This window comes from Populus alba, chromosome 13, assembly GCF_005239225.2.
Source record: "Populus alba chromosome 13, ASM523922v2, whole genome shotgun sequence".
NCBI classification, from domain to species: domain Eukaryota; kingdom Viridiplantae; phylum Streptophyta; class Magnoliopsida; order Malpighiales; family Salicaceae; genus Populus; species Populus alba.
Genome location: NC_133296.1, coordinates 1,236,535 through 1,262,959, shown reverse-complemented (window position 1 = coordinate 1,262,959; position 26,425 = coordinate 1,236,535). Strand labels below are relative to the sequence as shown.

The 26,425-nt window shown below is 31.5% G+C and overlaps 2 protein-coding genes across 2 annotated transcripts; one reads left to right on the top strand and one right to left on the bottom strand.

Annotated features, from left to right (window-relative positions):
- Window positions 1-2,675: 2,675 nt before the first annotated feature.
- On the bottom strand, window positions 2,676-9,507 carry LOC118060780 (sucrose nonfermenting 4-like protein). Its single transcript, XM_035074047.2, has 13 exons — window positions 8,570-9,507; window positions 8,299-8,386; window positions 7,220-7,390; window positions 6,399-6,506; window positions 6,234-6,293; window positions 5,908-5,997; window positions 4,799-4,933; window positions 4,194-4,338; window positions 3,953-4,126; window positions 3,776-3,839; window positions 3,599-3,668; window positions 3,220-3,337; window positions 2,676-3,106 (listed from the first exon to the last, which is right to left on the bottom strand). Exons 1-13 carry the CDS (start codon window positions 8,677-8,679, stop codon window positions 3,009-3,011), a joined length of 1,431 nt encoding a protein of 476 aa, XP_034929938.1. The 5' UTR covers window positions 8,680-9,507; the 3' UTR covers window positions 2,676-3,008.
- Window positions 9,508-22,374: 12,867 nt separating this feature from the next.
- Window positions 22,375-24,423, top strand: LOC118060779 (26S proteasome non-ATPase regulatory subunit 11 homolog). Its single transcript, XM_035074046.2, has 2 exons — window positions 22,375-22,501; window positions 22,936-24,423. The coding sequence occupies exon 2, from the start codon at window positions 22,962-22,964 to the stop codon at window positions 24,228-24,230; it is 1,269 nt and encodes a 422-aa protein (XP_034929937.1). The 5' UTR covers window positions 22,375-22,501; window positions 22,936-22,961; the 3' UTR covers window positions 24,231-24,423.
- The last annotated feature ends 2,002 nt before the right edge of the window (window positions 24,424-26,425 follow it).

Below are 26,425 nucleotides of genomic sequence, written 5' to 3'. Positions count from 1 at the left end.
ACTAACACACTAGCCATATAACTAGTCATGTGATTGAGGCAAATACTAGATGGACTGCAACACGGTCTGTACTTGATGGTTCTCCTCGGACTAATGAGTATCAGCGAGCAAATAAAGAGTTTGCAAATAAGTTTTTTCGGTTGAGTAAGGATTAGAAAGCATTTTACAAGTATAGGTCTCAAATTTGGTGGCTAAACTTGGGAGACATGAACACTAAATCTTTGCTACATAGATATGTGAGGAAAATGATCCATTGGTTGACTAATGAGATAGGATCTCAGGTTTAAGATCAACAAAGTCTTGGTCAATTGGTAGTCCGCTACTTCTAAGGGTTACTTTCTGCACACTCGATAATCACTGCAGAGGATGCCTTCAAATACTTCTCTAGCAGGATTGCTCATGATAGTGTTTCTCTTTTGGAGTCACGCATCACTGATGATGAGATCAATTGATCTTTATTTTCCATACCAAATGATAAAGCTCCTGGACCATATGGTTGTACCTCCTTATTCTTTAAGAGAAGTTCGAACATTATTGGTGAAGACTTCAATACTGCTGTGAGGTATTCTTTTATTCCTCTATTTTGCCTAGATATGTTAATGCTACTAGGATTGTCTTGGTTTCGAAGGTTGAAACTCCAAGCACTATAAATGACTTTAAACCTCTCATATTGTAATGTGATGTACAAATACATATCTAAAGTCATTCTAAACAAACTGAAGGGGATTTTTTCAGAGGTTATTAGACCTGCTTAAACTACTTTTGTTTTGGGAAAGCAAATATATGATGCTATCTTGTTGACTCAGGAGTTAATGCATAGCTACCACTTAGTTAGTTTTATGTCTAGATGTGCTTTGAGAATTGACATAAAAAAAGCTTTTCATACAGTTAGTTGAGATTTTATACTTATGGGTTTAAAAGCTATTAGAGTACCTAGTGTCATTGTTAGATGGATTGAGGTATGCATATCTACGACTCATTTCTCTGTGGCTATGAATGGAGAGAGTCATGGTTTCTTCCCATCTTCAAGGGGTTTTCAGCAAGGTGATCATTTGCCCTCTTATTTATTTGTTCTAGTTATAGAGGGTTTAAAAGGTATTCTTTGAGATGATTCATAAAACCCAAGGTTTTGTTATCACTAGCGATGCTAACATAATGTCATTACTCACTTGTGCTTTGTTGATGACCTTATGATCTACTATTGGGCAGATAAGGATATAGACCAGGGTAACAAGCTTTTATATTTTTTTTGGGTATGCCCCTCATACTATGTATTCTTTCTTTTAATACAATTTTTCTTATAAAAAAAGGATAAGATCAAATCCAAGAAGTTTGAACATGTTAAATAAGTTTTTTTACAAAAACATACATAGTTTTTCATCTGATCATTGGATCAAATTGAAATTTATTGTGAATTATTGGCTTAACACATTTTTAATTTTAAATATGTGATATAAGAGATTTTGAAGGAACTAAGATGTCAGATACAAAATTAATGTCATTAGACTACATGAAATATCTAGCATATATGTTTATGGATTAGGTGGACAAAACCATATCTAAGAAGTTTGAATGCGCTAAACAAGTTTTTTGACGATTACATACATAATTTTATATCTAATTAATGGATTAGGCTAAAATTTGACTAAAACATTTTACATGTCCTGTTTCATTAAAGATCAACTCACTAACACTAGCCGGGGTTTAGAACATGTCCAAATTAGATATAGAAAATATTTTAGAATTTTTTTTTATTTTTCTAGATATTTTAAGATTCTCTTCTTACTTTACTTGTTATTTTAGGATTTTTTTTTTCAAATTAGTTCAACCTTGTACCTGTTTAATATGTTATTTCTAGGAAACTATCAAAATATTATTCAAACATTTAATCTTTTGTGTGAAATATCAACAATCTTTTAGGGTTTTCTTAAACCGTTCTTGTCTTGTTGATTTTTTTTTTTTCAATCATGATTAATCTAGTTTAGACTGTTAAAACATGATTCTAATTATTTCATTAAATAAACATGTTACAAACATTCCTAATAGTTAAATACTATAAAAACATAACATTATTTCCTCATTCACATAATTTTTATTAATTTCCTAAAGGATCCTTGAAGAAGGTAATAAAGCTTGGTTTAACTTGATTTTTCCATAAAAAATAATAATTCGATTAAATAAAACACTATAACAAAAAAAAAAAATCAGCCTTCCTGCAAAATAAAAATAAAAAACAATTTATTATTTTATGCTAAGTTAAATTATATTATCCTAATACTCTGCTTGAAAGTTATTACAGTGCTATTACTTTACGAAGACTCTCGAACTCAAAATCCTCCTAACCTAACCGAGGCTTAAGCCTAGATCATAAATCAAAAAAAATTAATTTTAAATTGACCCGAATTAACCAAAAACAACACTATTTTAATAAAAACAAGAGTCATCTTTAAAACCCAAAACAACATTATTTTAATAAATAAAATCAATTTTTTCAACTGACCTCGCCTGGGCCAAAACCATCAAGCTAAGTTAGTGATTCATTTTTTACAGTGTCAATTTTGCGACCATATCAACTGGATAAATTTGGAGAACCAATTTTGAATGAAGTTTTGCAAAACTGGAAACAAAATACATAAACTCAACGGTCCAACAAGAGAACAAGACAAGCCATAGCATGAGAGCAAGACTAAGCTAGAATTAATAAGCTGAGATCAGAAAATGAAATTGAATCAACCACCCATATTTGTAAGTACAGACTGCCAACAGCAGGGATTGCCAACTTGCCATGAGCAACTCAATGCACTCTGAACCCCATTCTCTGTTAGCACTAAACATGGCAGTTTCTCCAGCAGCATGATTTGACTTTATAACCATTAGGTTATATGGGGGAAAATTGAAGACTCACAATTTACAAATTCTTTTTTGCTCTTTGAATTTTCTATCCTAAGAAAGAAAATAATGAGTAATGACTGCGGTCCTCTCCAATGTCACCACAGCAACCCCAACATCTAAGCTACCCCCAACAGAAACTTGAAGACATCACTCAGTGAGATAACCCCTTCTACACGCTTGCTGCCAGCTTCCACAATCAAAAGTCTCCTAACCCCTGAAGGAATCATGCATGTGAGGCAATTAGCAAACATAAGTTCAAACCACAATGTCAGAACTACCTATATTCAAACTTTGATAATGAAAAAAATCATATTGACATGGAAGTACCAGGATTTGCCAATCGCTCCATCACTTTGTGTAGAGAATCAGTCCGTAAACACATCTGACACCTCTGTCCATTGAAGAATCCATATGAAGAATTTGCATCCTGACCCAACTGCAGTGCCTACACAAACATAAAAAAGGCAGATTAATATGGCAAGGTTCATGTCATGCATTTTTATCCAAAATAGAAATTTATTTTATCACTTCCAGTCACGTATCTTCTCCTGATTTAATTAACTGCGTGTTCTAATTGTTTAAAACATGGAGATTTGTGTGCATGCTGCGGCAGTTGATTGGTTCAGGCCATTCACAAGAATGTGCACACAATTGTATGGTTACTAGAGTTCTATAAGGTAGTTACAAAGTGATCAGCTCTACTTACCTGGTGAATGCTTATTTCATCAAGATGAATTTGTGCATAGGCTTTATCTTTTGCCAAGGCAGTGATATCACTGTCAAGAAAGCAACATACTTAAGTCAAAGTTGGCTTAACCTGCAACTCGACAATTACACAGATCCAAAACATGCATGCACATGCACTCACAGATGCAGAAGTTACCTTCGAGAATACACATCCAGCAGTGAATCATTATCATTTACGATTGGTATTGAACTGACATTGGCTGTATCAGGAAGGTATTGTAGCACAAGGTTAGGGGAGGTTGAAGAAGATCAATCAGCAATACACAAACAGAAACAGATAACAGAGCGAGTATTCCTTTGAAATGGGAATTACCTTGAACCAACAAAGAGAGGGCAGCACCAAGAGAAGCATTTGGTTTCAACATAGCAAATGGTCGTCTGTTTGGTTCCCCAATTTTTGGAACCCATGTACCCAAAGGAATTGAACAGATTGGCTGTTGAAGAATGGGTAAGGAGCCAGCAGAATGTCTGAAATACCTGCATATACCTGACAATTAGGTGCACGTGTTAGTAACAATTTATACACCCCCAGGCATCAAACCAAGAAAGCTTACATTTTAGTATTCCAGACAAGGAAGCAAGATGTAGTAGCTGGGGAAATGAACCATCCTGAGCAGAAGAATGAAGGATGGGAACTGTTGATATGCTGTTTTGCAAAAATTTTGAAGCAACATCTTTCAGCGAGTCATATGGCCCTGCCTGCATATTGAAGGAGTGGTGGATAAATAATTAGTGATAAAAGCAGATTGAAACATCAGAATAAGGAATCCCTAAACTAGAGAAATCTAAGGTTCTACATCTCAAGTAGCTCATTTGCACCACCTGATTCACAAACTTATACACAGGTGACTTCCAGCAGTATTCCGTTATCTAAAAGAGCATTTCAACCCATATGCCCCTTGCAAACCATATCCAAACCACGTAAGGTGCTAAAAGAATCAACATTGAATAGAAAGATTATTTTTCTTGCAACCATTTCTCCAAGTGTATTTGACACTCATAGAATCCAAAGTTTATAGAAGATTGAACACATAAGAGCAAAATATACAATTAACATGAAAACCCCAACATGTAGGACGCTCAAATAAATGACAAATAACAGCTGGGAGATTATTTTGCATGCTAAAGAATCTTAGTGTGGCATCAGAAGAAGCATTACATGGATCAGATGTTTAGAATATGCTCTCCCACTGCCATCAATTTGTCTGCTGAGATGCATTTTTCCTTCCTTCCAAGCAGATATAGTATGCGTCTCTAATTCTTCCTCCGTCAGATTAGATCCATGAGTTCCAAGCTGAAATAGCAACCTTCATAAATGTTAAACCACCAAGAGACAAATGCCAAACATGTACAACACCATAACAGCTAGATACACTCTAGAAACTTTCTTACAACAACAAAAGTAAAAAACGAGTACATTAACGGTGCTTATGATGACAAGTCTGTGAATTTACAAAGCTTGAGTGTGTGCGTGCAAAACCACATGAATGCACATGTTTTCTGATACCTTGGAAAACATGCAATTGAAAAAACAAGACAAGGTTGAGTAATCATGCATGAAATGAAGACATCTGAAAACCAATAAGCATGTAAATGTAACCACTTTCTTTTAAGCTTATGATGAGAAGGCCTTGAATTTAAAATGCTTGTGCTTGTGTGTGTGCACAACCGCACGAATGCACATGTTTTCTGACACCTTGAAAACATGCAATTGAAAAAACAAGACAAACTTGAGTAATCATGAATGAATTGAAGACATCAGAAAACTAATAAGCATGTAAATGCAACCACTTTCTTTTAAGCTTATGTTATGGCCACTTAGAAGTGTGGGGTTGTGATGCAAGTGACTCAACCTTTTGTGTAGTTTTTGCAGTCATGGGCCAAGATTTAAAATTCATTCTCCAGTTAATTCTCCTCAGCAAAATGAAAATAGTTATCTTTCTAGTAGTTGACCAAAAAAAATGTACAGCACTTGATTTGCCAAAACTCATGACAAATCTAATTAGCACTAAAACACATAATGTAACTATAGAAGGAAATAGGATTACTAATTGTTGTTTTTTGCTGTGAATTTTATCTTCGCGATCCTATGCATTTACTTTTGGTATTTATATAACCATAGCCCCTAGTAGGAATGCAGATTAAATAAAGTAACCAGTCTTGTACTTTATCAAGATACAGCATGTTTTTCTCTTTATAGTAAATTACAGTTTCCCTTAAAATCATCATAAATCATATTAGCATCGCAAAGAGTGCCAAAATACACACCTCCCTAAGAATCAAGATGAAGTCCAATGCAGCAAGCACGCCAACAAACTGGCCCTTACAAAAATCCCAGAGAGGAGCCGTAGGGATGCCCTAAAAGTAGCTTAAATCAGCAAGAGAGATCTGAGCTAATAAACAAATATAAATGTAGCAGAGACATTTAAATAGACAGAAAAACCCATAGGACCAATAGTTCCAAGCATGGAAACTAAATTATACAAAATGTCAAGGCACTTTGGATTAGTTTCATGTTTGTTAGCAAGAACATTAACTCGCTGAATGTTTTCAACTTATGTTTGTCCATGTTTGCATGCATAGTAGAGATTCACCTGTTCATAGAGAATATGAAAGGCTCGCTTCACAGGTAGAGTAACATCCAAGGCAATAACCTGAAAAGGAGGACACGACAAGCAAGATTTGAGCATCTCAGTTGTAGGTGAAAACATAGCAAATGAGCATTCAGTTAGCTCCTGAAGAAGGTAAAGCATTCAAACCTTGCCTGACTCTGGAAGCAACTCATATGCAGTATGTGAGGACAAGAATGCAGAAATACGATGACGAGAAACCTCCACATCAGCTGCTGACATCCCTTGGATTACTTCCTGAAAAGTACCAACCAACAGAGTGACCAATTCTGCCCCAATGAAAAAATACTCGAGATGTATCAAATGTAAAATAATTAAAATCTCAACAAGACTCCTTGCCTTTTCTGTTTCATAGTTTCAAGAGCTGAAGAAACTTAAACAGCTCAATAACATATCCATTTCCAAATTAGTCATTTTTGGCTGTTTTCCACAGGTGAAGAGATTCTCAATTACTAATTTTGCATTTCTACCTCATTGCCAGCTCCAACCCTATTTCTCTCTTGTACTAACCCCAGAAAACGAAATTTAGAGAAGCCCTTTCAAGCACAAAAAGGCAGGGAGGGAAATAGTTGCTTTTTTATTTAAGATGATTCATCTGTTCTCTCCTTTTGGGCCTTCCTACTGATACGTTTACATTCCCCCAAGGCAACACCAAAATATGGCACACAGGCACTTCTGAATCAAATCTTGTTTACAAAGAACAAACAAGAGATGCAATTGTACAGATGAAACACAACATGGACGCACATAAACAGAGGTCTAGATTGAGAAAGAGCAATAACTGCGGAAAAGTACAAGAAGAAATGGCTTCTCCCAATCATTGCTGCAAGGATGAGAAACAAAGCACTGCTTGGAACATAATAACACATACTATGAAATACAGCTAAGTATCAGGGCTTGAAAACTGGTCTGAAAGTAAATATTTATGTAAAAGCTGAAATGTATCTTACCGGGCAAACAGAAACATCATCCAGCTCCATGTTGGATCTTCCAGGTGTCTCAGAATCAATGATTTGTGGAGGATCCTTAGTTAAGACAACAGTATTTACCAGCCCATAAGGCCCACTAACAAAGGATAGCTGCTCATCAACCCTCCATTGTCCATCTACATAGAACTTGAACTGCAAGCGAAAATGACAACAATTTTGACGGTAGCAGAGATGTTGATGAGAATGTTAATTACGAAAATAGCAAACATTGTTACACCAGACCAAGAACACTTTAACATCCTATTCCATCCCTACAACCATTAACATGTTAAAAAGAAGAATGAAGACCCTGCAAGTGTTACAGCAACCAGCAGTTCCTGCGGTTCCTCATATAGCTTGGCCTACCAAATATTCAATTTCTTAGAGACAAACAATAACATTATTAATTCAACTGACTTCTAAAATTGAGAGAAAATTGGATATGTTGTGTGTTAATCAAATCAGACCTAAAAACATTCTGAGAAAGCAACAGATAGAACCTGTTGAAAACCACATGCTAATGCAGAATGCATACGTTAACAAACATAAAAACTTAAACAAACTCATTTTACTATTATGACAGTAATCTTGACCTCAATGGAAAAGGCAATGGATTACATCCCAGAAGCTTAACCTTGTGAAGGGAAACATTTTGAAAACACCATACTCCTGAATCATTTATGTTCCATTGGGATGATGCTCTTCAAAGATGGCCTCCTTTTTTAGTAATGGCACAAGACCAGCTTCATTATAGCTTTCATTACCATTTTCCTTTGTTACATATTAAAAAGAATCTATTGCCTTTCATTTCTATGCTCTCCATTTTGACAACTTAAGACAGCGAAAGGTCCGTGAATTCTCATGGATAACTAATAAAGTCGTGGGTTATCTTTGTATAGCATAACCAAATTGATTAAAGATTAACATAAATTTGAGTTACTTTCCTTTCAAGCCTGAAAAACTCACTTAAATAGTTATATAATGGAACAAAAAACCAATTACCACATCATCACATGCACAGCTGTTAAATATGCTTTACAAGCTGGGTTGGTTTAACAAACCTGATGCAATCCAGGAACTAAGCTAACAACAACTTGATATACATTAGGGCACCCCTCCATCGGAGACATGGGTATAAGATCAGTCCACCTGCCCCAAATTACAACTCAATTAGATACACACAAGACATCCAATCCACATACCAAAAATGCCTAAAAGTTACTAGAATAGAAGGCATATTCAATAACATAACTAAAAACCCATTTATACATTCACCACCATATAATAATAGTTGGTGATAATTAAAAAAATCTGATTAATTGAGCAACTCACCGTGTAAAGGTACCAAAGATGGACACTTCGCCACCTCCATAAGGCCACACGAAGCGCACTGGACTTACACCACTATTATCATGGCCAGTACTGGAACCAGAACCAAACATCTTCCGTCCAAAAAATAATTTATATAAATACACTCAATACTTAGCACACCACCAATCAATACGATGCCAATTCTAGAATAATCCCTCCAAAAGAAACCACAATTCAAATATTTATCTGTTTCATCTCCCCAATTCACAGCAAAAACTATAAAAACTAACCAACACCGGTGAATAGGGATCCTCTACAATTTAGCAGAGGACCCCTTAATGCTTATACATGCAAAATTCTACAAAAAAAAAAAAAAAGACAACAACCCTGTAAATTATAAACCCCAAAAGCCCTTAATGATAATCAACAAAAATGATTAAACTTTGAGCACCAAAACTCCACAATTCTCTACATGCAAGCATGGAACGCTAACCAAATCAGAATTCCACCAACCAATCTTATCCTCTTTTGATCGTCAATTCAAACCCAAAAAGTCAACAAATCAAACGGCCACATATCCCCCCGCCAAAACCAGCAAAATCACACACACGGTTTCAACCTCTGATCTGGTGCAAAGACTTGTACTTTTTAGCTAAATCGGATTCAGGAAACTAAAACAAGAAAACCCAGCTGGAGAATTGGACTATAAAATAAGGTTATTGTGGTTAATTTAAGGATTGGATTGAAGGGTTAGAAGAAGGAAGAAAGTGGAAAAAAAAAACCCTAACTTTGATAAAGAAAAATTAGCATTGTTGGATCTAAAATAAAAAAGATGAATTTTTCTTTTCTTAACTTTTTTTTTGTGGTTAAATTTCGGAAATGAAGAGAGAATCTATCTGGTGATTGAAGAACAGGACATAAGCTCTTACACAAACAAAAACAAAACAATACACGAAGAAAGATAGAAAACGATGAGTCTTAGAGCTGCTGTAATAATATTTAATGATTGTGGTAAAATCTATGACCAGTGAATGGTCAGAAAATCACGTCATCTTTTTGTGATGTTACGGTAGAGTTCGCTATCGGTAATTACTGTTTTTTAAAATATTTTTTATCTTTTTAAATTTACTTTTCAACAACTATCTAAAACAAAAAACAAAATTAATTTGAAAAAAATTCAAATTATTTTAAGAAGCGTGATTGCATCCCTCTCTCTCTCTCTCTCTCTCTCTCTCTCTCTCTCTCTCTCTCTAACTAATATATTTTCTCTCACTCTTAATTCAAATTAAATGATAACATGATAGTAATAATTTTTAATTTTTATTTAATACTATATATGCAAAGTATTTTTAAAAAACCATGATTATTTTTTTCATATTATTTTTTATTTTTATATATATATTAGAATTAAAAAAATAAAAAATTTAATATTTTTTTAAATTAAATATAATTTTAAATATAAAAATAAATATTTTGACTGCTTCTAAAAAAATATTCATGAATGTCACCAAACTTAAGTGATATTCTAGCATCTCAGTTAAGAATATGAAACCTTGGACATACATCCCATTTATTAAATAAGTGGAATTTCACTTATAAATTATAAGTATTTTTGGTAAATTGATTCTATAATAATATTATATGAGATTAGTGTTACTCAAAGTAATTGATAATAGCATTAAACAGAGTAATAATACAAGTTTAGGTTTATTACATATTTATTTGAGTGATGGATTTATAATTAAGAGGTAGATTGCATGCCAAATCGTTTATAACGACTTTTCAAATAATTAAAAATAATATTAATATTTCTTACAATAATTAACAATAGTATTAACAGGCGGTAGCTGAATTTTTTCCCCCAGAAAAGTATGTTGGTTGGTAATTAATCACCAAGGAGGAAATTGATAATTTAGACTGAAAGAAAAATTGAAGGTATATTAATTGTTTATTCAAATCACAAAATCATGGTTAAATTTACAACAACTTCCCAAATGATTAAAAAAAAATATAGATAGTATATTATGAAGGTTTAGGTTTATTGATTGTTTACTGTGTGTGCGCCACGCGTATATATATAATTTATTGAGTTTATTTAAATTATAAACTAGCAATTAACTGGCAGAGTGCGGGTCAAACCATATATAACGAGTTTCCAAAAAATTAACCATAAATAATACTAACAAGTAGTAATATAGATTTTTGCCAAAAAAAACGTATATTCATGAATGATGGGTGTTAAATCACTAAGCATAAAATTGATAATATAGATTGAATGAAAATCAATATTTAATTAATTGTTTGTTCAAATCACAAAATCATACTTAACCATTAACTATTTGGCCGTGCTTTGCTGCAAATTATTTTTTTTTTCAAAATAAATTAATTATGTAGATTTTTTTAATGTGTTTTTTAAGCTTATACAAATATTTAATTAAATAAATCAATAATCATGCAAAAAAAAAAACCATTATAACTAAAATAATTGTAAAAAGGGTGACAATTTAAGCTTTTAGTTCATTGATTGCTTGTTTAGATGATAAACGGGGTGATTTTTGCCCCAAATCATCCATAACATTTTTTTAAAATAAATTAACAGTATTTTTTTAGATTAATTGACAATAATATTATCAAGGATTTTCTTTTAAAAAATAAATGCTTATATATCTATTTTAATCAGCAGGGAAGGAATTGATAATCTAGCATGAAAGAAAATCAGAGGATTATTGATTATTTATTGAGATGGAAAACTCATAGTTAATCCATGCATCAATTAATCTATTATGCTATCAATTATTCAAAAATCAACAGCAACAAGAAAATATTGTATTAATTTTTATCAAGCTATTCCCAGATTTGACAGCCTTTCATAAGAAAATCTTTTAAAATTAATAGGCTTAAAATATAGTTGCAGTTGTTTTTTTAAAAGTATTTTTTGATGTTAAAATGTATTTATTTTTATTTTTTAAAAAAAATTATTTTTAAGATCTACGCATCAAAATAATTTAAAACATATAAAAAAATTAATTTTTATATAAAAAAAATTAAAAATTTTAAAAACACAATGCAAAACCACGTTCCAAACATTAAGAGAAGAATAGAGGCCGAGGCAGCAAGGTAAAGAGAATAACTTTGGTAAGTTTGTAAAGAAATTGTTGTTACAAAACAATGGCTGGTGTCTCCCTTTTATGATATGCTTCGTCTAACACCATAAGAAGAGCATTAAAAAGTTAAATTGCTTTCCAAATATGATGTACAAATGTTCAATGTTACTGCACAGAATCTCTTCTACTGTGCTTTTCATTTAAGGATTTCGGCTTTATTTGTACTCTGTGTCAACTATAAATTTAAAAATATTTAGTTAATTGTTGTTTTAAAGGGCATTACTAAAAACGATCTGTTTAGTAATACAGTATATAATATTTTTTAATTAAAAATATATTAAAATAATATTTTTTAAAAAATTATATATCAGCGCATCAAAACCTTAAAAAATATACCTAAAAAATCAATTTAAGAAATGCTTTAAAAAATAGGTTGTACTATGATGCCATGCACACATGAAATCTTGGTAAAAAAAAAAAAAAACTATAATTTTTAATTTTTTTTTTTTAAATCATAGTTATAAAAACTACCACAGTAGTAAACAGAGGCTTTAAACCAATCTAAACCTAGGCTTGGTTCAGGAGCCAAATGAATTTGTTTTACGTATTGCTAGTTGGAGGTTGATTCATCTGTTGTAATCTTCAGTTAATTTTCTGAAAATGCTTAATAAGTTCTTTCTATTGTATTAACCTTGCAAGTAAATTTTATCTATATTGAATTTAAAGTCGAACAAGAATAAAATGATTTTGGATTATTCATGTATAATGTATTTTGTATTCTTGATACATATTTAATTAAAATTTTAATTGTTGTGTATTTTAAAAAAATATATATAAAATTGCATTACATTATTTACAAAATTTTATTAGTAAATGGTTGAATTAAAAAATAATAAAAGTATAAATATCACGTAAATTAACTCTTGCACAATTGTAAAATTTTAAATGATTTAAATTAAAACTTAAGTATCTTGCACACACTGCTAGTCTATATGTCAAAACCACTAGGAGTTGCATTCTTAGTGTATTTGTTTAGATTATACAAGATGCATGTCACGCTGCTGCAGACTTATAAAATAAATATATTTAATAGTATTATAATTGTGAACCAGCGCTACATAAGTAATAGAAACTAAAATATTATGGGGCTAATATTTTCATGACGGGAAAAAAAGTTGTGTTTGATGATCAAAACTTAGAGACTGAACAAAATGATTTGTAGCAATCCATAATGTTTTGGAAGGAAAGATACATTGCTTTCGCCACATAATTTAGCTTTTCTGTTAATAAAAAGCAAAAAATATTACAAAACTAAATTTTCTACCAACTTAATATTAAAAAAAAAACCAACAAAGATAATTTTGGAAGGAAAAAAACCTATAAGAAAAAATATTGTAGCAATTGATAATGTTTTATGAGGAAAACTACAGTGTTTTCCCCAATAAAATAAAATAAAAAATCATTTAGATAAATAGTGTAGCAAACCTTAGTGTTTTGTGAGAAAAAACTATAACGCTTTCCCTATATGATTTAACTTTATTATAATTATAATTCTTAACCAACTTAATATTTTTTTAAAATGGACAAAGATAATTTTGGAAAAAATAATAAAAAAATCATATGGGAAAAACACTGCAATAATTCACAGTGTTTTCAAGAAAAAAATTATAAAGCTAAATTCTTAATCAGCTCAATATTAAAAAATATTAAATCGACAAAGACAATTTTAGAAAAAAAAATATTAAAAGAAAACACAAAAAAAGAGAAAAAAATCATGTTGGAAAACTGTAGCAATTCACAGTGTTTTGTGATGAAAGCTACAGTGCTTCCCCACATGATTTAATATTATTTATAATAACTTTTAATAGTAATTTTCAACAATGTTTTGTGAGGAAGCTACAGTGATTTCCCCACGTAATTAAGTTTATTACAAATTTAAATTATAACCAACTCGATATTAAAAAAAATAAAATCGATGAAGATAATTTTAAAAAAAATATTACAAAAAAAAAAACACAAAAGAAACTGGAAAAAAAACCACGTGAGGAAAAATTGTATCAATCCCTAGTGTTTTGTGAGGAAAAACTTGTATTTATTTGTAATTGCAATTATTAACCAAGCTTAATATTTAAAAAAATAAAACTGACAAATATAATTTTAGAAAAAAAAATAACAAAACAGAAAAAAAACCACATGAGAAAAAACATTGTAGCAATCCACAGTAATTTGTAAGGAAAGTTACAGTGCTTTCCTCACATATTGTAACTGTAATTTTTAATTAGCTCAATATTAAAAAAATAAAAAAAAAAGATAATTTCGGATAAAATAAAAACAAAAACAAAGAAAAACCATGCGGAGAAACACTGTAGCAATCAACAATGTTTTAAAGAAAAAAAATTACAAAATTAAATTCTTAATCGGCTCAATATAAAAAAAATTAACAAATATAATTTTTAAAAAAATAAAATGGAAAAACTAATTGGAAAAACACCTGTAGCTATCCGCAGTATTTTAAAGAAAAAAATTACAAAGCAGAATTTTTAACCAGTTCAATATTTAAAAATAAAATCAATAAAGAAAACATTTTAAAAGAAAATTAAATGGAAAAAAAAAACAAAGCAAAGTTGAAAAAAAAAAAAAAAAAAAAACACTATGAATTACTGTTGTAATTCATAGTAATTTAGGTGGGGAACAGTGATTCCACTAACCATTTAAAAAGTGTTATAATTATAATATAATAAATATATATTAGTTTGAGTTCAAATAGAAAGGTTACCTAACCATTTGAAAAAGAAAAATAAAGCAAAGATGTCAACAGTTGTCAATTTATGGTTAATTCAAGGCGCGCGCACACAGAATTTGGACATTAATGAACATTGTTTTAAAACCTGACACGACTTTACAGGATCCATGACAAAAAAAAAAAAAAAAAAAAAATCTTAGAACAAGCCAAGTTTTTTTTAAAATAAAAATAGAATTAATTTAATATAAACTAGTAAAATATTAGGGTTGATTCGTTATCAGGTTAGCCCATGAAAAAACTTAGTCAAAACCTATAGATTTTTTTTTTAAAAAAAATAATATTATTTTTATAAAATAAAATAAAAAATAATTAAATTAACCATATCAACTCAATTTAATTCATAACTTGAAATTTTTGCTGGAATCATGTTTAAAGATTATAATAATGCAAAACCCTCTTCAAACCTTCGTCCGCCCCTGGAAGGAGCACATGGTATATAAATACCATCACCTCAATATATTTTGTTTGGCATTGAGTTTTAATCTATTTTTTTTATTAGAATTTGATTTATTTTGTTTTAAATTAATTTTTTAGTGTTTTTAAATTATTTTGATGTGTTAAATTGTTAATGTCAAAAATAAATTTTTAAAAATAAAAAATCATTTTAAAATATTTTCAAATAAAATCACACTTTAAAAAGCAATATATACAACACTCCCATAACCAATCAGTCAATTTCTTTCCATTTCAGCATCTCAATCTATGCCCATACATTTGAGTGTGTTTCGAAGTGCAAGACATTGATGATTTGTGGTTTCCATTAAGGAGAGAGAGTAGTTGTCATGTACCAAAAAAAAAAAAAGGAAAATTGTTTTTGAGAGTAATAAAAGTTTAAGATTTACTATTCGAAGGTTTTAAGTGGCTACTATAATTTTTACAATTAAAGCCTTTTGGATATCTAAATTTCAATCAACCATGAGAAAATAATTAAGGTAAATAATTAATATCAATATTTATTATTTTCTAATTAATAAAAAAAAATAAAGTAATTAAACAATTCAAGATAATTAAAAAATATATTTTAATAGTCTATTCAAAAAACATAATTTATCTTATTTATTTATTTATATAATTGTATAGATATATAAACTTTAAATGACTTTAAAACATTTTTATTTTAATTCTCTTTATTATCTACCTAATATTTTATTTTTCTTTTCAATTAATGATACATCAACTGGTGTTTTTTTTTTTTACTTTCTTTTAAGCCTTTATTGTTCAAAATAGTTTGAATGCTCTTATCTCTTAAACCTTCATGGCTTTTACTATCAATTAAATATGAACTTAAATCTCCTATTAAAAAAAAATGAACCTTAATCTTTAAGTTGGAATTCTACCATGGATTCATTTTCACTACTGTTCAGAAGTATCAAATAAAAACCGCACATTATTAAAACGTAGAGAAACGATGCTGAAATGCTATTTTGGTGCAAAATAACGCTCAAAGCACAACTAAATTAAATTATTCACAAGAGTACTAATATATATATATATATATATATATAGAGAGAGAGAGAGGGGAGAGAGAATAATTTTTATTTTAATTAATATGGGTATCCGAGCTAGCTTGTGTATATTTCGATTAATTCTATAGGTTTTAAAATTAACGATTATATAAAGTTCTAATAAGTTTTGAGATTTGTAAAATTTGAATTGATAATTTTTAAATAACAAACTAAAATTAGAAGAGAATTGAAACTTGTTTTATATATATTTTTTAATTTTTCATAATTTTATTTGAGTTCAGTGTACCTGATCATTTTTGCGTATCATTTTGGAGATTCATGTGTTTAAAAATTACAAAGAGTCATGCAGAGCTTAATACATACATAAATAAATTCTTAAACTATTTATAAAATGATGTAACTATGAATAATATTGGGAAATTGTTTTGACAAGTCATAATGAGATGTGATGGGCAGGAACTTTAGACATGGCAGTTGATTCTATTGAATTGAAGGTGATTATGTGTTAGTGGGCTCATGGGATGAATGAGCAATGATTGGTGGGGTGCCCACTTGCATGAATAAAGAGAGGAAAATATTTTCTTTTTAAGAAAAAAAAAAAGAAAAAGAAAAGAATGAAGTTACGTTTTCTTTGTTTCTTTCAATTTTGTTTTTTTCATCGAATCCAACTTATGCGAGTTCTCATCTTCCTTAATCAAATCTTAATCCTTGATGTCGTTTAAATTGTTAATCACTTTAAATCAAATCCGTTCCTTGAATTGTTCCTGATCACAAGTGGAAAGGATAAGCTTAATTTTTTATAGTGTTAAAAAACATTATTAAAAAAAAAATCATAAAAAATTATATGGGTTTTGGCCGAGTTTTACTGTGTCATCTCATATTATAAATTATTAAAAAATAATATAAATTATATTTTAAAATCTTATCTAATAATATAAATTATTAAAATGATTTTTTTAATATGATATCAGAACGTAATTGATAAGGTGGTCACAAGTTCAGGAGGAAATGTGAGCATTTGCAAGTTTTTACCTTGAAAAGTTTTCATTTAAAAAAAATATATTAAAAAAATAATATAAATCATATTTTAAGAACTTAATAACTTAAGCTAATACGTCAGAAGGGTTCTTCGACACAAATCAATCGGCCTTTTATCATGAATTCCTTCCTTTAAAAAAAAACTCAAACTAGTATAGATTTTAAAACCCTATTCTGGCATTGTGGTCCAACCATACTTTTGAATTTTTTCAAATTATTTTTTGGGTTTTTTGAATTTTTTTAATATGTTGATATCAAAAATAAAATTTTAAAAATAAAAAAAATATTATATTAATGTATTTTCAAACAAAAAGCCTTAAATCCACCTATCCCTTGTCAACTCCCACGTTTCAAACGGCGTTTCATGAAAATTTAAGTATTTTTTTTTATGTATTTTGGATTGTTTCGATGTCTTGATGTCAAAAATAACTTTTAAAAAATAAAAAAATATTATTTTACTATATTTTTAAATAAAACTTACTTTAAAAAATAACTATTACTATAATTTTAAACACCCGTGTATATATATATATTAATACATAGAAATGCCTCGAATTGTTTTTGAAGGATGAAGATATTATATAACATATAAAGAAAAATGGATAGATGTTTGGTGTGACCACTAAAGACTGCATTGTCGACCTCTTGTCTGAAAGGAGTTTTGAAGCAACGAGGTCGGGTGGTTGGAAGACATGAAGAGACCCACCCTGACGGGGGCCCGCCGCAAAGATCACAGATTCCGATCTAATCATTAGACTGAGAGACGATTTGGCTCTTTTGCCCACCACTGTCCCCTTTCTAATCATCTTCTCCAGCCTTTAATGCTGCTTTCAGTTTCAGTGTAAAATAATCAACATTCATTCCTGTAGCTACTACGCGTTTCTTTTTTTTTCTCTTCCAAAATCGCATAATTGACAAAAATATTTCCAAAAATAGCATGTAGTGATATTGAAAATATAGTTTAATCTATTAAAATTTAAGAGGCTTACATTCCTCCCAATTATTATTATTTTAATAGAGATTTACATTCCTGAAATTATTATTATTATTATTATTATTATAAAATATTGATGGTTAATGCGAGATTTAATCTATTAAAAGCTTGAATCATTTTAAATTAAAAAAAATAAAAGCAAAAGAAATATTTTATTAAAAAACAATAACAAAAGAAAAGAAAAAAACAAACCACACCCCACAAAAACAAAAAATACATATTTTTTAATATAGATTTCACAAAAAAAACACTTTTAACGAAGATGTTAAAAGCTAAAATTATGGTTGGTTTTTCTACACTATTTTTGATAGATTTTTTTGTTGAGTTCGACACTCTACTTCATTTATTTTCCCAACTTAACTCATTTTGTTTTCTAAACTCCTTTCATTTTCTTTTTTCTCGTGATCTACAGCTTAGATTCAATTTTTGCACTGAGACATTGAATACAATTTCCTTGAGTTTGTCAAAATTTGTGACAAGAGTTTATTCGATCTTGGTGAGGAATACACCGAAACATAAATAAAGGAGTTGTTGGAATCACGTTTTGTATTTATGCTAGGATCTATTCTTATAGCTCATGCAAGTCTATATTTGTCTAGAACCTATTTAATTTTATGGTAATAGTTGTTTTTTAAAGTGTTTTTTCACTTGAAAATATATCTAAATAAATTTTTTATTTTTTAAAATTTATTTTTAACATCAGCGTATAAAAACTATTTGAATACATATAAAAAATAAAATTTTTATAAATATTTTTAAAATAGAGAAACAGTATGGATGCTTAAGATTTTGTTTGTTTGCAAGATTCGCGAGTTGGAAAACATTATGTGCCCCATGCATACGTCAGTCCATTGAATTTATCGGATGGAAATTTGTTTCAACAGGAGATATAGTTGGTGGGTACCATCATTTCACCTGGTTTATATTCAAGAAGTTAAAGAGCAATTGTCTCGATCTAATTCCATGTCAATCAATTCATACTTGTTAACTGCACACTCACATGGGTTTTTGTCAAAGCTTAGAGAAAAAAAGGCAGAGGTTCGTGTTCCAACTTCACAAGGGTTGGCAGATTCATCCAAGGGTCAAAAAGAGGTTCGATTGAAATTGTAGCTCTGGTTGATCGTGATGTTTTTCAGTGTACCAGAAATCAATGCTCAAACGGTAGTGAAACTACAGCATCGCAGAAAAATGTGTCTGGAACTTCAAATATTCATCGATGGCGCCAGGACTGAAGAAGAATTAGATCGAGAAAGAGAAAGATAGAGACTTGCAGTACTTGTTTGTGTCAGCAAGCTCCTTATTTCTCCTACACGGGTTGTCTTCTTGATCTGACCTGTTTCCTCTGTGGTCAGCTGTGAGGCAGCTGCTTACAAATAGCTAGCAGTGACATTAACTGTTCATGGTTAGCACCATTAATTAAGACACGAACACACCAGTGGTACTGATGATAAGGAGCTGCATGCATGCCTAACATGCATGGTTCTGTTGCATGATCTTGTCTTCCTTCATGATTACTCCTCTTCTTTTTAAATGATTCTGTGGGAGTTTCAGGAGGTTTTCTCCATCATGCGTCGACATCGATCCTTGATAAATGAAAATAATTCTTGCAGTTCTGCTTTTAATTTCTCACAACAGATACGACAGCATTTTGTTCAAACTTTTTCTTGACAACAGCAGGGTTTACAAATCGATATTATACTTGGAATCAGAGCAAAGCAAGGAAATAGTGTACTAGAAAAGATATGATCTCTAGCTGCTTCAGAACAACCAACATCCTAATTAGTTACACGTCTCTTCTCCACTTTTACTTCATTGCTTAGGTTATCAACATCAGAGTCGGAAGATGATGGCGATCAACTTGGGATCAGATCGGAGAAAAAAAGTCAAGCAAGAATTCCTCCCTCGATGAACCCTAATGATATAAAGCTATAGCATTGGTTTGACATCTTTTCCAGGATTTTATTCATTCAAACACTTTCAATTCATCTCGAAAACGATGGCTGCTTTTTATTTTTTTACCTGAGAAACCCTTTGCAATGCCGTCTGCTGTTCATACCGATCCCTGCTTGCAGTGAGGTCACTGTTGTTAGTTTAATATATCTTGTTAAATCGGTTATATATATATATATATATATATATATATATATATATATATATTAATAAAATTTAATTTATTTTTATTATTCATATAATATTAGATTTAATGAAACAAAAATACTTTGTAAGGAAAATTATAAAGTTATTAAAATTATGAGATTTGTATTCCATCAAAATATTATTCCTGATCGATGCTCTTTAAATATTGAGATTCATTAGAGCCGTAAAGACTGATATATATATATATATATATATATATATATTATGTTCTTTTCTTTATAAAAGGAAGCAATTATTCTCATAAACTAAGGTATAAGAAATACCTAAAATTAATATATAGGTGTTTGCCATAAAACATGTCATTGAACTAACCTGTATGAGAATTCATATAAAGAGATCACCTATATCTATGGAAAGGCTCACGTGATGGTCGTGTAAGTAATCCTTATATTTGAGATTACTAAGTAATCTTATAAAAAATATTATGCTTTGATCCTGTTACATATTATCTTAATCGAGATAATAAAAAGGCAGATATTGAGTATTAAATAAATTATAATAAGGTACTTGAGTGATCAAGAGAAGTTTCATCACTCTAGGTGAATTAAAAAAAATATTTTATCTATTTTCAAATAATATTGACTAAGAAATCCTTGGTCAAAATGAAATGATATTTAAAAAGAGTTTCAAATCTTATATATAGAAATATTATTCAGAGGGCAAATTGATATTTTATCAATTAATAGGGTTTTTTCAAATTTTTTCTATAAATAGTAAGCTATACCTTTTATTTTTAAGTGTGAGGAATGATTATTTGTTAGACATAAAAATTACTTAAACACAACAATAGAGCTAGTAACTTAGACATAACAATTTCTCTCACCTAAATAGGGATATAAAAGATTTCTTATTGGTGGTTTATATGGATTATCATTAAAATAGCTTACGGTTTGCGACAACTTAACTTTTAAGGAATTATTTAAAGCTGAAAAAAATCAGATCTTCTGGTAATAAGTCTCTAAATAATTCTAGATTTATCTAATTAAATTTTAAAAACTCCAAAATAATTTTTTTTTATATATATATAATTTCTACTTCGTGTATCATATTCAATAACCCAAAATTTAGAACACTCTACCTGCGTATATGCCACTTCAATGCATTTGTGTGCCAAAAAAACAAAGGCCAAGCCATTGCATCTCTCAGGTTCTTAACCATGCCAAAAACAATTACTGCTTTTGAATGACTGTTTGTGGATAATTCGTTTTCTTCAATATAAGGCCTTTATAGTTTTTTCAAGATAATTAAATCTTAAAAATTCTAAATCAAGATCATATGACCAACCACCAAGAAAATACTCTAAAAATTATATGTTTTGAATTATAATTAGTCATACTCTTGGTTTTGGCAATGTTTTTGCTACTTTTTTCATACATTCAAAATCATTTTATTATAAACTACATATTTTCTAATTAATATTGAGACCATAAATAATAAGATTATTAAATAAATTTTTTTTTTTTTGGATTCGAGGAAACCCCACTCTCAGGAAAGCGCACTTTGTGGGCCCAGATAAGTAAGTAAAACCCCGGCTGTCCCAGGCTCTTACAAGAAGTGCACGCTCTGACTCGAACTCAAGACCTGCTGTGCAGATCTCAAGCTCTTTGCCACCACGCTACACCCCTTGGGGACATTTATTATATACACGCTATACAGTAAGTTACAAAGTATCTAAATACCAAAATACCAAAGTATCTAAATTGTTACTCGGGCACTTATTTTTTTTTTCTTTGGACAGTAAGTTACAAAGTATCTAAATACCAAAGAAAAAAATAAGTGCCCGAGTAACAATTTTTTTTTTATATATATATAAAAAGCTGGAAGGAGAAAGGAAACAATAGGTAAATAATTAGACCATGCAAGTCAAAGAAGATAACAATAAATAAAACAATGTCAACATAACATGATTAAAAATAAATAAAATTTAATTATTAAAATGAAAAAAATCAAGATTCAAAAGACCAAGAATAGAAAAATATCTTAAGAACAATGACATGAAATAAGACAAGAGCTAGAGTAGACGAAGTGTGTGTTTGATGATGTTATGACTTGTGAGTGATATTTGTTAAAAATGTTTTTAATTAAAAATATATTAAATTAATAAATTTTTATTTTTAAGATTTTTTTTACAGCATAAATAAAAAACATTAAAAAATCTAAAAAAATATTAATTTAATATTAATTCTAAAAAAAAAAAACAGGTTGGAGTGCAATTTATTAATTTTTCTATAATTATAATTATTATTTTGTTTTATTTGCAATCCAAAAAAAAAAAAAACACTTAAAATATATTTCATCTAGAAGGCCTATCGAGCTGTGTCACCCGCTACCTGTTCTTGCATCTGCTTGCTTCCCCTCTCTCGCGGCAAGGGTCTTAGCGTTTCTCATCAGGTTCGATTCTCGATATTGTCCTTATCGATTTGCTTATCTCATCGTAAACAAGCAAATGTCTTGCATCTTGATTCTGCGTGCCTCCTTTGATTTTCTTCGAAGACTGACATGCTATAACATTAGTTCTTCGATTGATTTGTGATCAGAGTACTTACTACATCTTACCCTTTGAGGATTTGTTATTGTTCTGAATTTTACAAGTAAACCCAGTTGCATAATTGAGTCCTCTTTCTCCATGTGATTTCAGTGTCCTAGTGTTTTTTTTTTTGTTTTTTTTTTCAACACTTAAGCATGTGCAAAGAGAAGTCACCCTTAGGCTCTAGATTATCTTGCAAGCACTTCTTCTATGGGCATATGCGCACTTTTATTGTTTACCATCAGTTTTCGTTGCTCGAGGCAAGGTTGCAAATGTCAAATGAATTTTCATTTTGCAGGAATTGGATATTTCAAGGCATTCACCATGTCCACATCGTATCTCCCTGCAACTACGGATTCGATTGCCCAGGCTTTAGAAGCGAAAAATCCTTCCGACGCCATTTCAATCTTGTACCGCATACTAGAGAACCCATCATCTTCTCCTGAATCACTCAGGATTAAGGAACAGGCTATCACGAATCTCTCGGATCTTCTCAGACAGGAGAACCGAGCAGAGGAGCTTCGAAGCCTTCTGACCCTGTTGAGGCCCTTTTTTGCTTTGATTCCCAAGGCAAAAACTGCAAAAATTGTTCGTGGGATTATTGATGCAGTAGCTAAAATACCAGGCACTTCAGATCTCCAGATTTCTCTGTGCAAAGAGATGGTGCAGTGGACTCGTGCTGAGAAGCGGACTTTTCTCCGGCAGCGAGTTGAAGCAAGACTGGCAGCACTTTTGATGGAAAATAAAGAGTATTCAGAAGCATTAAACCTGCTTTCCGGGTTGATCAAGGAGGTGAGAAGATTGGACGACAAGCTTCTTCTTGTGGACATAGACTTGCTGGAGAGCAAGCTCCACTTTTCTCTAAGAAACCTCCCTAAAGCCAAGGCTGCACTAACAGCAGCAAGAACAGCAGCCAATGCAATTTATGTGCCTCCAGCTCAACAAGGTACTATAGATTTGCAGAGTGGGATCCTTCATGCAGAAGAGAAGGATTACAAAACTGCTTACAGCTACTTCTTTGAAGCATTTGAAGCTTTCAATGCCCTTGAAGATCCCCGAGCAGTATTTAGTCTCAAGTATATGCTGTTGTGCAAAATAATGGTGAGCCAAGCTGATGATGTTGCAGGGATAATATCATCCAAAGCAGGGCTACAATATGTGGGGCCTGAGCTGGATGCAATGAAAGCTGTCGCTGATGCTCATGCGAAGCGCTCCTTGAAGCTCTTTGAGACTGCACTTCGGGATTTTAAGGCCCAACTAGAGGAAGACCCAATTGTGCACCGACATCTCTCATCCCTATATGACACTTTACTAGAGCAGAACCTCTGCAGGTTGATCGAGCCATTCTCAAGGGTTGAGATTGCTCACATTGCAGATCTGATTGAACTGTCTGTAGATCATGTGGAAAAGAAACTATCTCAGATGATTCTGGATAAAAAATTTGCTGGGACTTTAGACCAAGGTGCTGGATGCCTTGTCATTTTTGATGAACCAAAAACAGATGCAATCTACCCAGCTACATTGGAAACCATTTCCAATGTTGGCAAGGTTGTTGATAGCCTCTATGTGAGGTCCGCCAAGATTATGGCTTAAGGTTCTAGATGAAGGAGGCAGCTGTTTATTTGCTGCTTGCACCCTTAAAAAAAAACTGTATTTTGTTGCCGAAACTTGTTTATCCTTCTATTGATTTAGCTTAATGTTTAGTGTATGGAGTACATTGATATCCCCGAGTTTGAGAACTGATTTTTTTTTATTATTATTATTATTAACTGAGTCATGCTATTGATGATACCTGTGAAATGAACATTGGCGCAGGTTTGTTAGGTTGGACTCTATCTTGTCTTAATGAGTTCTGCATCTGCTAACATCAGTCTGAAAAAGGGATGAAAACTGCATATTTCTCAGTGTTTGTTAATCTCAGACATCGATGGTAGCCTTCTTTAACAGAAAAGGTACAACAATAAATCTGCTCTCGAAGCTGAATTTTCAGGGAATTATAGATAGCCGGAGAAATTTGCTTATATTCTCTGTTTTTGGCTGCCAGTGTAACCATGGGATAAGGCAAGATGACGAGTTGCCGAGAGAAAAACATTTATTGCTTTAGATGAAAAATGGGATAGAAGTTGTGTAGCATAAAATTTACATTAATCTCCAGATGAATGTGGAAGGAGATGAACAAACAACAGTAAGCGAGGCAGATTGCTTCCTTAAGGCGCTGGAGATGGTTGGGAACTGCTATGTTGCAACACTGGAAGGCATGCAATACGATACCATATTATCACTGAAATGGATGCAACCAACAGCAAGCAAGCAGTCTGCATTCAACAATGAAAGAGATCGCACAGCTAACAGGTGTGTGGTTTTTGAAGAATCATTTGTAGGCTTGTACGAGTTTTTGTCGGAGGAAGGCAGTGGCCCATGATTTGATTCGTGGAGATTGTGTTCTAACATCTTACCTTGGGGTTAAAGATATTTATCAGATCATCAAATTTAAATTGTTTGTTTGATCAAATGCATTGGGCATTCAGATGATTTAAATTGTTGTCTTTGTCAGCAAGAACTTCTCTAATTCTTCCACCATTTTCTCCACGACATCCTGTCAAATACTTGAACCAGAAAGTGGACGCCAACACTTTCCCGCACTTCCACAGAAACAAAACTCAGGCAAATGACTAGTTTAGCGCTGTACTAACAAGGCATGCCCCCTACTTACATAGCTATTAGCGAAAAAGCCAAGGCGCCGCGCTGCCTACTGGAATATTGTGGATGCGAATGCTGGATTCACTGAGAAGGGCAGCGGACTGTTGTCGGGATAAGACAACATGGCAACCCGGTTGTGTGAAGGCCTCTAAGAGGACAGCCAAGCTGCCTGTTCTTCACTCAGTTTTTTATTCGCCCATCACGTTGTAAGCAACTTTAAAATTTCACAAATATTAAGAAACTTCGTTCTTATCAGGGGAAAAGGCATTTATTTTGTGGAAAGAATTTTGAAGAATACTGCTTCATTTGTCAATGTATACATACATGTATGTGCCCCATGTATGCGTCAGTCCATTGAGTTTCTCGAATGAAAATTTGTTTTGACAGGAGACAAATTTGGTGGGTACCATCATTGCACCTGGTTGATATTCAATAAGTTACAGAGCAAATTCCATGTCAATCAATTCATATTTGTTAACTGCACACTCACATGAGTTTTTGTCAAAGCTGGGAGAAAACAAGCAAAGGTTTGTGTTGCAAGGATTGACAGTTTCAATCAATGGTCAAAAAGGGGTTTGAAATTGTAGCTGATTGATCATGATATTTTTCAGTACATTAGAAATCAAAGTTCAAATGGCAAGGAAAATATAGCATCGTATAAACATGTGACTGGAACTTTAAGTATTCATTGAGACTACTACAGAAGAGAGAGAGAGAGAGAGAGAGAGAGAGAGAGATGCTTGCTATTATCTGTCAGATAGCTCCTTATTTCTCCTATACAGGTCATCGACTTTATCTGGCTTATTTCCACTGGGGTCTGCAGTGAGGCAACTGCTTACAAACAGCAGTAACATTAACTGTGTATAAAGAGCACCATGAAAGCGTGTACGCGCACGCGCACAAGAGTGGTGATGATAATGAGTTGCATACCTCATATTTGCATGCTTGAGGTGCTCGAAATTGTCAACTTTGAATGTGTGCTTATTGCATCTTTACTTTTTGAAAACCTGTTTATCATCATGAACAGCTTGGAGTGTCAATACTGGTGTCCAGCAACAATAAAACAGAAAAGCAGCAAGTAGCATCAC